General features: G+C 38.9%; 1 protein-coding gene across 1 annotated transcript in view; it reads right to left on the bottom strand.

Annotated features, from left to right (window-relative positions):
• LOC124278894 (eukaryotic translation initiation factor 2A-like) overlaps nucleotides 1-10,963 on the bottom strand; it is a 54,020-nt gene extending 43,057 nt beyond the window's left edge. Inside the window, exons 1-6 of the mRNA XM_046714698.1 lie at nucleotides 10,945-10,963; nucleotides 10,106-10,175; nucleotides 8,354-8,428; nucleotides 7,561-7,679; nucleotides 6,827-6,930; nucleotides 2,904-2,985 (exon numbers count right to left, since the gene is read on the bottom strand). Coding sequence (XP_046570654.1) covers nucleotides 2,904-2,985; nucleotides 6,827-6,930; nucleotides 7,561-7,679; nucleotides 8,354-8,428; nucleotides 10,106-10,175; nucleotides 10,945-10,963 — 469 coding nt within the window. The remainder of the gene's footprint in view (nucleotides 1-2,903; nucleotides 2,986-6,826; nucleotides 6,931-7,560; nucleotides 7,680-8,353; nucleotides 8,429-10,105; nucleotides 10,176-10,944) is intronic.
• Nucleotides 10,964-14,404: the final 3,441 nt, after the last annotated feature.

Genomic DNA, 14,404 nt, shown 5'->3' with positions numbered 1-14,404 from the left:
AACACTGTTCACAACAGATATAAACACTGTTCACTAATACTTCTATTCAAGTTTTACAAAATAAATAAAAGTATTTTCAGATCTTACTATTACCAAAGGTTCTATTGATCAGAATAAAAACAATAATAAAGTAAACCTTGAACACTATTATATGCATGTCTCCCAGCGTACGTGAGTCCCTTGGGATAATTTATAACAATGTTTCTGATTTCCAGATTTATACTGCTATTGAGCAGGATGAGTAAGACATCCTGATATACACCTCCACAGAATGTATGTGGTTCACTGTACAACAACTGGAACCCTTGTTCTCATTTCACAAACACACTACCACTATAATTTGTTTTATATCAAATACCAATATAAATTATCATTGAGTTTGCTACTAGCTGGGTTATTGTATCATTTGCAATTTAATTACTGTAACAGTGTGATGATCATGATACACAATACAACAACAGTAACAGAATTACAACAACATTACAACATAGTATTAATAATAATATTTAAGTGTGTGGGACCCCCATTTTGAAGTCCAGGACCCCTGAAAATTAAGTGTAAGTCCCAGGGTGAGTGAGTTTAGTTTTAAGCCGCGCACTCAGCAACATTCCAGCAACATCACGGGGGGACACCAGAAATGGGCTTCACACATTGTACCCATGTCGGGAATCGAACCCGGGTCTTCAGTGTGACGAGCGAACGCTGTAACCACTAGGCTACCCCACCGCCCCTGTGAGTCCCAGGGATCCTCAAATACAGGAGTGAAGGTATACCCCTGCATCAAGTGCTTTGTATGCAACACCAAGAAAATAGGCAAGTTTTATTCTTTTATTGTATGTAATAAAATATTTATTAATAGATTTAATGTTCTACAAACAGCATGTCATCAAGCTGGAGGCAATCATTAGGGTGCACACTCCATTAGATATCCTATTACATACATCATAAACTACTTTCATCAACTATATACAGTAACAGTCATGGTCATTGCAACAGCATGCACATATACAACCAGTCTGCTGAAGTAAATGAAAAATATTTTTGAATGTTTAGATCCTCTTTGGCAAATAGATGCTATTTTCACAAATTAGGCACATTTAAAACAATGAAAATTCACAAAACACCAAAATATTATCTGATATCTATAAACAATGTTGATGGTTCACATAATGAAACATGCATCAAACACATGTTTTCATACACCCCATGAAAAAGTAACTCTCCTGAACAATGTTCTCACTTGAGTCATCCCCCCACCCTAGTTTAAGAGATTAATGACTAAGTTTACAATGTGCCAGTGACAATGCCAGGGGCTAAGTTTACAATGTGCCAGTGACAATGCCTGGGGCTGGGTGAACAAAAGGGTGGAGTAATGAACTCCATTATGCTTCCTGATTAACAGGCCTGTGATGTGAGGCTGTGGGATCCTAATTAAAGGCCCTGTCATTGTGTGAGCCCCCCGCCCCAGCCCCAGGCCGGCCCAGCAGTCCAGACATACAGCCTGCCACTCCACAGTAGCTCTAGGCTGCTGTATAAACTTCATACCTCCTGGTCTCATTAATACCATTCAATTATAATGTCATGTATCCCTCTAATCTGGACTTCACCTGGCTGAACATGTTGTGTCCAATACATATATAAACCGATAATGGGAATGCAAATAATTCAAGGAAAATGTAGACTTGTTTGCTCCCCAGGACTCCCAAATAGTCATCTCCAGGTGAACCTGTGTTGTTGTAGGACGCAAGTCCCATCAAGACTATAGAGATGTGCTGGCCACACATTGTGCTACTGACCCTGTCAACCTGCTCCAATAAGGCTTGCCACACTAACAACTGGATTGCATGCTTTACACCACTAGTCTGCAGTTCTATTGTTTTTCCTGCATGTGTGTGGACCAACTTAATACCACTGTTGCTATTTGTCTCATGTCTTATGTAATAGATGAAGTTTACCCTCATTGTTTGTCTATGTTAGACCATCCAACAACATATCTACCAGATTAAACTGAAGGCTGTAGATATAAGACAATAGGCATATAACAGACAGACCTCTTCAATTGAGGTTAAGGATGAGATAAACACTATATTGTCCTAGAGATATTGTGCAGGGGTGTTACATAAGACCTGACCATCCACATCATAAACATCACCGACAAGGGTCATAAACCAGTGTCAGATATCCCTGTTCGTCAAACAGAAGAGATGGCTCGTCAAAACATAGCAGAGTTACTTCTTGTGGTAATGGAAAAGTCCTAATTATCCTCAGTAAAATTAATCAAGATCCAGTAAGTAATGACTTTTGTAGTTGATGGGTTATCAAGTTAATCAAGCTATCAACTCAGATCATTACATAGCAATTTACTTTTTGTGTAGATTTAACTAATGAACCATTTGATCAGGAAAAGTTATTTTATGTAAAATAACTAAAATGATAAGCTAAAAGCAAAATTATCTATAATGAACCAGGAAAAACATGCTTTCATGATTTAATTAATCTTCTTGATAGCGCGTTGAAATACAGAAGTGAAAAGTGTTTTGACAAAAACTGATTGGTTGTCTGATAAGGTGTCTGACAAATGGGGTATTGACTGGGAGTAGTAATACTTATAACAAGTATTGGACAGTGGGAGGCCTCATCTGTGGAATCTACGATTCTAATGTAGATAACATAGGGTGAGGGCAATAGGGTGAGACTTATAACTTATCAGGTTAAAGACATTCACAGCCTGCTATCAAACTGTATCTTAATCCATGATTTAGATTTAGCTATCCAGTGAGTGAGCTTATTTATAGCAGCACTAAAGCAATATTCCAGCTATATGGCAGTCACAGCTATCCAAACAAGTTGAGCAAAATGAAATTATTATAAAAAAACAACAAAGGATATTGAAGAAAACTGACCAAAATCATTGTTTTCAAAGAAGTGCAGTTCATTGTTGACATTGCGGCAACAGATCCCTTCATCCTGGCTCCACTGGGGCACCTGCAACAATCATAACTCACTCAGCAATAATAATCATGGGAACATCACGTGACACTGGGGACACCTGCAACAGTCATAACTCACTCAGCAATAATAATACGGGAACATCAAGTGACACTGGGGACACCTGCAACAATCATAACTCACTCAGCAATAATAATACGAGAACATCACGTGACACTGGGGACACCTGCAACAATCATAACTCACTCAGCAATAATATCATGGGAACATCACGTGACACTGGGGACACCTGCAACAATCATAACTCACTCAGCAATAATAATACGGGAACATCACGTGACACTGGGGACACCTGCAACAGTCATAACTCACTCAGCAATAATATCATGGGAACATCACGTGACACTGGGGACACCTGCAACAGTCATAACTCACTCAGCAATAATATCATGGGAACATCACGTGACACTGGGGACACCTGCAACAGTCATAACTCACTCAGCAATAATAATACGTAGAACATCACGGAACACTGGGGGCACCTGCAACAGTCATAACTCACTCAGCAATAATATCATGGGGAACATCACGACACTGGGGACACCTTCAACAGTCATAACTCACTCAGCAATAATATCATGGGAACATCAATGCAATAGGGACACCTGCAACAGTCACACTAATATCATGGGACACCTGCAACAGTCATAACTCACTCAGCAGCAATAATATCATGGGAACATCAAGTGACAATAGGGACACCTGCAACAGTCATAACTCACTCAGCAATAATATCATGGGAACATCACGTGACACTGGGGACACCTGCAACAATCATAACTCACTCAGCAATAATATCATGGGAACATCACGTGACACTGGGGACACCTGCAACAATCATAACTCACTCAGCAATAATAATACAGGAACATCACGTGACACTGGGGACACCTGCAACCGTCATAACTCACTCAGCAATAATAGCATGGGAACATCACGTGACACTGGGGACACCTGCAACAATCATAACTCACTCAGCAATAATATCATGGGAACATCACGCATTGACACTGGGGACACCTGCAACAATCATAACTCACTCAGCAATAATAATACGGGAACATCAATGCGTGACACTGGGGACACCTGCAACAGTCATAACTCACTCCAGCAATAATATCACGGGAACATCACGACACTGGGGACACCTGCAACAATCATAACTCACTCAGCAATAATATCATGGGAACATCACATGACACTGGGGACACCTGCAACAGTCATAACTCACTCAGCAATAACAGTCATAACTCACCAGCAATAATATCACGTAGAACATCACCTGACAATAGGGACACCTGCAACAGTCATAACTCACTCAGCAATAATATCATGGGAACATCAACAGTGACAATAATATCATGACACCTGCAACAATCATAACTCACTCAGCAATAATATCATGGGAACATCACGCGACACTGGGGACACCTGCAACAGTCATAACTCACTCAGCAATAATAATAATACGTGGGAACATCACGGAACACTGGGGACACCTGCAACAGTCATAACTCACTCAGCAATAATATCATGGGAACATCACGTGACAATAGGGACACCTGCAACAGTCATAACTCACTCAGCAATAATATCATGGGAACATCACGTGACAATAGGGACACCTGCGACAGTCATAACTCACTCAGCAATAATCATATGGGAACATCACGTGACACTGGGGACACCTGTGACAGTCATAACTCATTCAGCAACAACAAATGACAAAGTCATCAAATCCCCGGCAATGGCAAAATACTCTTCATGATTATGTCTACGAGTTATGATTATGTCAAATATTTAGATGTGTATATAGAAAAGTGGAAGGAGAGTATTGAAAGGTTTTTAAAGTTCTGCTCCAGAAAGGAGCACTATCACCAATTTCAGTCTAAGTCAAACTTGTTGCCATGGAAATGCCAAAAATATTTTATTCAGAAATCTAAACCTACCAAAAGGCACCAGTACACCACCAGATCTATGTATGTGCCAAGTTTGGTGAAGAAACATTGAACGGTTTTAGAGTTCTGCTCCGGAAAAGAGCACTACCACCAATTTCAGTTTTAGTCAAAATTGTTGCCATGGAAATGCCATAAATATATTATTCAGAATTCCAAAACTACCAAAAGGAACCAGTACACCACCAGATCTATGTATGTGCCAAGTTTGGTGAAGAAATATTGAACGGTTTTAGAGTTCTGCTCCGGTAAAGACAAATGTGCACGGATTGACGGACGCACGCTCTCACGCACGGAGTCCATTTTAATACCCCCCGCCAAAAGCGTTGCAGGGGATAATAACATGGGAACATCACGTGACACTGGGGACACCTGCAACAGTCATAACTCACTCAGCAATAATAACATGGGAACATCATGTCACACAAGGTGAAGCTACTAAAGTACTGTCGGAAATAGAAAAAAACTGTTTATAGGCTATTACGCTGTATCCCTAAATTTTTCACAATTGCAAATAGCATACGTCGAAATAACCCACATCGGCCTAACTGGGCGTTCAGTGGTATGCGTAATAGGATATCCAGAAAAGCATGTTTACTCGTAAAATCGGGCAAAACTTTGAAACAATACGAATAGCTGCTGAAAACAATAGATCAGACTATAGATGGCAATGAGATCGCTCAGCCAGGTATGACTACGGACCATCGACTCACCTGGCATGAAATGCACGTGCTGCCTACAGGCACAAGGGGTCATCTCAAAGATATTTGATACCTTTTCTTGTGTGTTGAATATGTCGCATCTAATGATTAACATTTTACGTGTATTTCTTTCATTAAGTTTATGTTCAGAGATGTAAAAGAGTATGATACCTGTAAAAGAGCATAATCAGTCATCGTATTAAATGTCTCAAAATATATAGGTGGCATGACCACCCGAAGATCGACAGGACTGGATATCATTTGTAAATTGTTATGGCATGCCGTTTACTTCCCCAGTTTAATTCCCCTGAAGGATCATCTTATCTTAGCTGATATCTCTATACCCCAGCCCGACCCCAAACCACTGTCTCCGTCCTTGTTTTGCTTTTGAGACGACCCCTCCTGCCTGTTTCTTTTTATAGTGATAGTGAGACTCCATGGTAGCTACATCCTTAATAGTTTCAGTATTAAAGTCATTATTTTTTACGTTAGCTATCGTTTATAATGAAGCTACGTCTAATTTCAAAATGGGTATTTAAAAAGTGTCCTTTGTAATACAATATCATCGCCCTCTAATTTGCATAAAGCCATGGTCTGTTCCAAATAAGTCAATTTGGACTTAGAAAAAACCGTATTGCTCATTTCTGCACTAATCTCTACTGAGTAAAGTCCAATTTTTACGTTTCCTTTCTCCCTACCACTGAGACTATAGTTAGGCCGAACCTAGTTTAACAGATATTTCACACTTTCACATATTATCTACATAAATTATTGATGTAAATGTGAAATAAGTTTTTTTCTATTTCAGACAGTACTATAGTATGTAGTGACTTGTAGGTGAATGTACTGGTATGTAGTGACTTGTAGGCGAAGGTACTGGTATGTAGTGACTTGTAGGTGAAGGTACTAGTATGTAGTGACTTGTAGGTGAAGGTACTGGTATGTAGTGACTTGTAGGTGAAGGTACTAGTATGTAGTGACTTGTAGGTGAAGGTACTGGTATGTAGTGACTTGTAGGTGAAGGTACTAGTATGTAGTGACTTGTAGGTGAAGGTACTGGTATGTAGTGACTTGTAGGTGAAGGTACTGGTATGTAGTGACTTGTAGGTGAAGGTACTAGTATGTAGTGACTTGTAGGTGAAGGTACTGGTATGTAGTGACTTGCCAGTTGGTCTGCTTCTTCTGGTTGAAATCCTTCACACACTCTCCTGTCTTGGTGTTGAACAGTATCAAGTTGGATGAACCCTGCTTCGTCTCTGGGTCCACTGAAACACATCACACCACATTCAACAGACATCACACCACATTCAGTGTGTGCACAACATTCAACAGACATCACACCACACTCAGTGTGTGCACACAACATTCAACAGACATCACACCACATTCAGTGTATGCAAACAACATTCAACAGACATCTCACCACATTCAGTGTGTGCACAACATTCAACAGACATCTCACCACACTCAGTGTGTGCACAACATTCAACAGACATCACAGACATCACACACTCAGTGTGTGCAAACAACATTCAACAGACATCACACCACATTCAGTGTGTGCAAACAACATTCAACAGACATCTCACCACACACAGTGTGTGCACAACATTCAACAGACATCTCACCACATTCAGTGTGTGCACAATATAACATCTGAACTCAGATATCACATGAAACTCAGGGTGTGCTAAATATTAAACAGACATTACAGTAGAATTGAAAATATGCTAGTGAATGCTGTTCTAAGACAACAGGTAGCTGTTTTTTAGCATAATAACAACCTTTCAAAATGGCAATCACCTGTGGACCTCAAGAGGGCTCCTCACATGCAAAAAGTCAGACACAACACAACATAACAGTAACAATCCACAATGAAATGCCAGTGTACAAACCTGAGTAGTGTTTCCAGGCAGCAACAATGTTGCCTTGGGGAGACAGCTGGAGTTGAACAACCTTTGATATCTCGATCTTCTGCACCAGCCTGTCACTTGACGTCTCAACAATGGAGATGCTGAAGACATCATATATTTGCAACATATGTCATAGTTGGAATTACACTTCCTCAGTAAAGCACTTTTGGGGGATGAGTCACATACAGAATTCACACCCACACTCTCAGTGCCAGGCACCTATTTGCCAGTACACAAAGTCCGCAATCTGACCCATTCAGCAACCAAGGCTTCCACAAAAATGGAAGTTGGACAACTGAAAGTCTAGATCACAAACTTTGTGTAGCCCCCTGACAATAGATATCTAGCTAGCATCTTTGAGCCAAAACTGTAAAAGGATTTCAACAACACACCTCAAATAGAGTGAATCATCTGGCAGTATATCTGTCATACCACAACAACATCAAGGTTCAACATATATATACAGGTTTATCATAAATACAAGTCATATCTAAATACAAACTGTCATACATATTTTACTTAATATTATTTATAACAGCTTAAAACACGGGATATAAGGAACTAGCAACCAAAGCTTGGGCCAGGTCACTGTGGATTATGGGGAATTGCATACCTACCTCAAATAGAACAGATCTCAATAACTGTCATTCTAACCTCAAGTCTACATAATAATAAACAATGATAATTGATAGTTTTATGACAGTAATTGACAACATTCGGTAACTCAGGACTGATGGTAACACACTGTATTGGAAACCTTAAGGTACTGCCCTACCTTTCTGCAGTACACCAAGCAAGCAGGGAGCCATCCAAACTGAAGGTCATTGCTCTACATGTGTTGGTCTGGTCTCTGAAAAACACAATATGTCAGTTGACAGCCCTCAGTTACGTACCTATAGCATGCACACCAACACTATCAAAGGGAACACAACAACCCTTTATTACATGGAATGTTTTAGCAGCGCGGTACAAGTCAACCACCAAGGTTTGTACACAGAAGAAAGCAGTATGAAATGTAGTGAGTGGCCGCAGAGCTGATATCCAGCATTAGGGAGGAAATCGTAGATATACGGATGGGAACATATATACTATAACACACAACCCCTTGCATACTGTCACCACTGCTAGTATGCTGTAATTGCTCACATACTGTACTAAGGGGTTTCATCTTCATGTAGGATCAGTGGCCCTTATGGTGTATAATTGGTACAAAACGATCTAATACCTGTGCCCTCATCAAAAATACATGGTACTAATGTTCGTCTAACCATGTTTATGTTGCACTGGTATCGATAAAAGGGAATGTGTTTCTATGTACATCATATCCCTTCAGTAAATCCATGTGTGAACAACATTTTTAACAAATGTGGAAAAACAAATTGAAATTTGAGATAAAACATCGCTAGACATAATGATTTTCCATTTAATTTATATCTCCTGTTATGCTGGCCGTGTGAGTGTGTGGAGATTAAGAACAATGTGTCTATTTTCTCACAAACTAAGCCAGAAATGGCAATCAGCAATCTTCTGCTGATTCAGTTAAAACATAACTGATTCAGTTAAAACATAATCCAATACAATAACAGTTGATATGTTTTATTGATTATTTTTCGCTGCTATGATCGGAAGAATTATATCCGCAACTATTAATTTATCAGTATTAATATGTTCTAATATTGGATTATTTTAGTTACAAAGTTTAATCAAAATATTTTAAATGGTTTAACAAGCCAGGGGCTTATCAAACACCTCTCCTGTACAACAAAGAGACAAGAAGACACAATTGTGGCGACATCATAAAATAATCAAGTGTGGTTGGCTAGTAGAGGTGACTATTGAGGGGGAAACAACTATTGCAACATACTATTGTGATTTCATGTGACTGTGCAAAATTTGGTTTGGTTGCAATTATTAGATTTGGTGTTAGTGAGCAATTCATCAGTCTCAAATGAAATCAAGCGGACTGTAGTCTGGCCTAATGGTGAGCTATCCCACTGAGATACTATGTCGCATTTTAATATGGATACCCCACTCAGGCCCAACATACAGTTGGTATAGCTGACCAGGCCTTGTTGTATCCTCATATTGACAGGCCCAACATACAGTCGGTATAGCTGACCAGGCCTTGTTGTATCCTCATATTGACAGGCCCAACATACAGTCGGTATAGCTGACCAGGCCTTGTTGTATCCTCATATTGACAGGCCCAACATACAGTCGGTATAGCTGACCAGGCCTTGGTGTATCCTCATATTGACAGGCCCAACATACAGTCGGTATAGCTGACCAGGCCTTGTTGTATCCTCATATTGACAGGCAGGATAACAACAAGTACAAATTATAACATCTTTCAGTGTAATACCGCATGAGGTCAAACCAGCTTCTGCTCTGCTGGTAAACACTGAATTCACAAGCTTCTGCTCTGCTGGTATAGTCCACTGTTCATTGTGCATACTCACACATTACTTTTTATACAGTACAACAGAAAACAGTTCTAGGAGTCCATCAGAGCTCCTTATACACTCACCCATGGAAAGTTGGAGCAGAGCCCAGGTTTGGTGGCCCATATGTCATCCATATTCCTTCAGACCCTCGTACTACAATTGAAAAACAAGAAGCCTAATCATTGTATTCCTAATTCCAAAACAAATATTCTGATATGCCTGTTTCCAAAAAGTGTTAGAATTCATTTTAATTTAATATGTAGTCATATGTGTCAAGAAAAAGCATTTTACAAAGTTTTGACAGACAAAGTTCTTGTGAACGCATCCCAACATTTTGAATTAAGATACGTAAAAGGCCAGTCTTGGACATATTTACACTTATTGCTGTGAAAATTATATCATTGAAATATTGTTTTTCACTTGCAGGTACAAAATTGTGTACCTGTGTGTACATAGTGTTTATTATTTACTATGTAAACTGTCAATACACAAAAGCCACTAGTCCACTATGGCTTCGTGGATCTCTGCCACTGGATGAACTGAATCACAAATCGATTCTGAATTAAGCAGTTACCACCAGATCAACCGGTATCTGTTGTTTCTGCAACCTGTACTGGCAGTGTCAGGTCGAGTATCTTTTGAACATGCAAAGGAAGTATGTTAGAAAATGTTGCGAGTCATTGACACTGTTGTGTCAGGAATAATTATTGGTATAAATGTCCAGTTTAAGTTGTCAACATCTTTTTCATTTCAAGGGTTATATCGACTTAAGGTACCACTTTCACAGGAAAGAAATCATGATATATTTTTTTAGCACCCCTAAAATTAATTGTAATTTATTTCAAACTGTCTATTCCCTTTGCTGATCCTTGTAGAATACTTCTGCTATGAAAACATATTTTGCAGCCCAACGTAGACTCACGTGTTAAGGGCGCTGCCATCTTGAATGGTGAATTCTCGCGTTATCACGTTACACGTCACATCAGTCTCATCGCAATGCTATGAATACATATATATGCGCTTTCGGAATATAGTGCGAATATGAATCGCGTTGAATAAATTTACAGTAAAATATCAAATTATGTACGTCACTGAATTGACAAATGCGAATATATACCGAATTTATCCTATGTGGATATATATTGTTATATATTTTTGTTTAGGCTATGTTTTCATTCTAGGATCACATTCAAAATATTACTACGCTGAACGGCCTCTTTTGCATAAAGTCGGGGACGTAAACGACGTGGAAAGGGTTGTCGTCTTCAGTTGCAGTTTTTGGAATTACAGGGTGCAATCGGCTCTTCTAAATTATAAACAATAATGGCTGGTAAACAGAGAATGCGGCTTGCCAACGAGAAGCACAGCAAAAACGTCTTAACAAGAGGAAATGTGCCTAAATCTTTGGTATGAATTTGTCTACGTGTCAACCGTTCGGCGAAGTCGCTTTTCAGGTGTTGTTTTGATGTCAGTGTCAGCTGCGTTGTTTCTTAATCATCAGTACATGTATATTTTCTTATGAATTTCAGAAGCCCACAGAAGAAAAATACCCAGTTGGACCTTGGTTATTGGGACTGTTTATTTTTGTCGTCTGCGGATCAGGTATGTTTGAACATCTGTTTATTAAAAAAGAAGATAAGCATGAGTTCTCGAAACATATGTTCCATTTCAGACAACACTAATTGTTTTTCTGTGCGTCATTTAATGGGATTTGTCTTTTAAGATGTCAGAATTGAAGCAGATGTATTTGAACGTTCTTCTAATATTTCTGTCTTTGAATATTGGATAGATCTAATCACGCAAGTCTTTCAGATTATTCTGTCTATTAGTTTTCGATGAACAGATTATGTATATGGAACTACCATGTACGAACATATGGTATGTTAACACGCTTTTTGAGAAAACTCTTTAACAGTTTTTGTCATACAATACAGAGTGGGTCTGTTTGTGGCCAATGTAAGAGATGTCTTTTGATTCCTACAGTTGTTGCAAACATTCAGATTGTCTTAAAGAAAAGCTAATCGAGTAAATGCATATGTAAATGAAAACAAGAGCCTGCACATTGTATAAAATATCGAAGTTTTATGAAAGTATTTTGTCAGAAGTGCTATCCCATGGATCCTGTTTAAATGATAGTCTGTACTTTAGAGGTTAGTCTTGTATTGAGTTTTTTAATCATATGTTCAGTTATCAAATATTGTACAGTGCCAGCATAGCATTTCCCTTGTTACGATATTTCTCCCATTCTTGCAATAAATGGTGAGAGAAAAAACATGATTACCAAAATAACATTTGAGGACAGGCACATTCTGTTTGACATATCACCATGTACATAATCAATATTCTCTATGTAGAAACTGTGTTGTATGTTATTTATCTTCTGATATGAAAGATATCCACATATTTTAAAATAAATGTGGTGTTTCTGTTTCAGCTGTTTTCCAGATCATCCAGAGCATCAGGATGACATAGCTCAATGATGAATGAACTAACTTGATAACGACTGGTGTTATGGGAACAAGACAGCGATTTTGACATGTGACGGCAACGTGAACGCAAAAACTGCTACCTGAGATGCAATCTTTACCTTTGGATCCACAAATGATGTGAATTTTGACCTGAACTGCCATTCAGACAGCATATTTGGTCTCCTTAGTCAGTGCCATCAGTCTGTTAACTTTCATTATTTGTGGGTTATTTGGTGACGATCTTTCCAAATCTTCATGCTTTAGCATGAATGTTATGTATATTTTATTTACAAAACTGTATTAAATGTCCAAATATTTAAATCCAACTCTTTTTGTGGTATGTTTGTGACAGTTTGTCAATCTGGTTGTCATTGATGTGATCATACAGCTGATACAAATTGCTTGTTCTTTGATAGCTACAAAAAGCATATCTCTATAGACAGCTTTTACTGCATGACTATAGGCTGCATCCCAGTGTTTTCTTGATCAATTTCTGATTTGGAAAATATGTCTTTACATCGCCGCCACAATTAACATCGATTATAATCACACACAAGCTGCCACCTGATTTGCTTGTTGAAATATTTGGCTTAAAATGTGTTTTCGATCATGCAACTGTGTTTATAGTTACCAGGTTGGAATAGAGAGAGGGTACAGATTTATGCCTTCCATTTCTGAGCAGAGGCATACAAAAGGTCTTTAATGGTCCAGTATAATTTTTGCACAATCCAAAATATGAATACTCTGTACTTGAAAGCTTGTTGATATATGCATGTCGCTAAAGGGTATTCAGCAGATTTGAAAACATTTTGAACAGTCCCATACTTCCTTTGCAAGACAAAATCAACCTCATTTATAATTATCTTGTGAGGTGAAATTGGCTTTTACGTCGTACTTGAGAATATTCGCTCATATGACGACGTGCATATGTGTGTATGTGCAGCTGCTTGTACTAGCCCAGACTTAAGCTGGTTTTATAGTGCTAGCCCACTGAGATACCATGCTGCCGTGAAGCATTAATACCACACTCAGACACATTATACTGACTCAGAGCCAACCAGTCCTTGTTGTACCCATTAATGCGAGAGCCAGGCAGGGACCAACAAGTACCATATTTAACGTCTTTTGGTATGACGGGGATCGAACCCACGACCTTCCGCTCTCCGGCGTACCACTACACCACGGAGGCGGTCAATTATCTTCAGAAGCCATACCTTCTTGCTGGTAACTATTGGAAGGCATAAGGGATGTTTGTTATTCAGTGTTGGCATTGTTAACAATAACAGTTGATAAAATAGCTCAACCTTTTCCACACTTGCTGTACTTATCATGGAATCTACAGTTCCATCTTTGGTATCAATGTCCGTGGAATGGATGGAGACTTGCCTGTCTCCTGCTGACCAAGACCACAGTGCACAAGGTCTGTATATCAGTAGCATATATGCTGAACATTGCCAAGTTCCGATTCACTAAAAGCCTTGCATTTCATGTCTGGCTTTTTCCCTAAATTTGTTTGTTTAATCTGCTTGCTACTTTAAGCAGCTACCTGTAAAACAAAAACATCTGGACCAGTGATTGATACCATGAGCTAAGTTAGCTGAAATAATACAGCAGGATGAACTCTGTCCTATTTCAAACAGAAAGTGCTTGGCTGATCCAGTAAATGAGAAACCTTGTAATAAACCCACCATAAAATGCCTATCAGGGTATTGTGGAGGGCTATTGTCAGTGGTTCACAGCACAAGACTTTCACATATGCCCATGAATTCTGAGAAACAGGCATCTTCGACATTGTTTGGAATTAAGCGAAAATATTTGAAAAATGCTCCAAAAATCAAAATCCTATTCAACAAATAAACCTTATTGTAAATGTGAATACTGCATTCAGTTGTAGAAATTACAACAAAACAATGA

The sequence above is a fragment of the Haliotis rubra genome, unplaced genomic scaffold (genome assembly GCF_003918875.1).
Source record: "Haliotis rubra isolate DU_JTF1 unplaced genomic scaffold, ASM391887v1 Scf243, whole genome shotgun sequence".
In the NCBI taxonomy this organism is placed as follows: Eukaryota; Metazoa; Mollusca; class Gastropoda; order Lepetellida; family Haliotidae; genus Haliotis; species Haliotis rubra.
The sequence above is the reverse complement of the archived record's forward strand: the minus strand, read 5'-3'. Positions and strand labels throughout refer to the sequence as shown.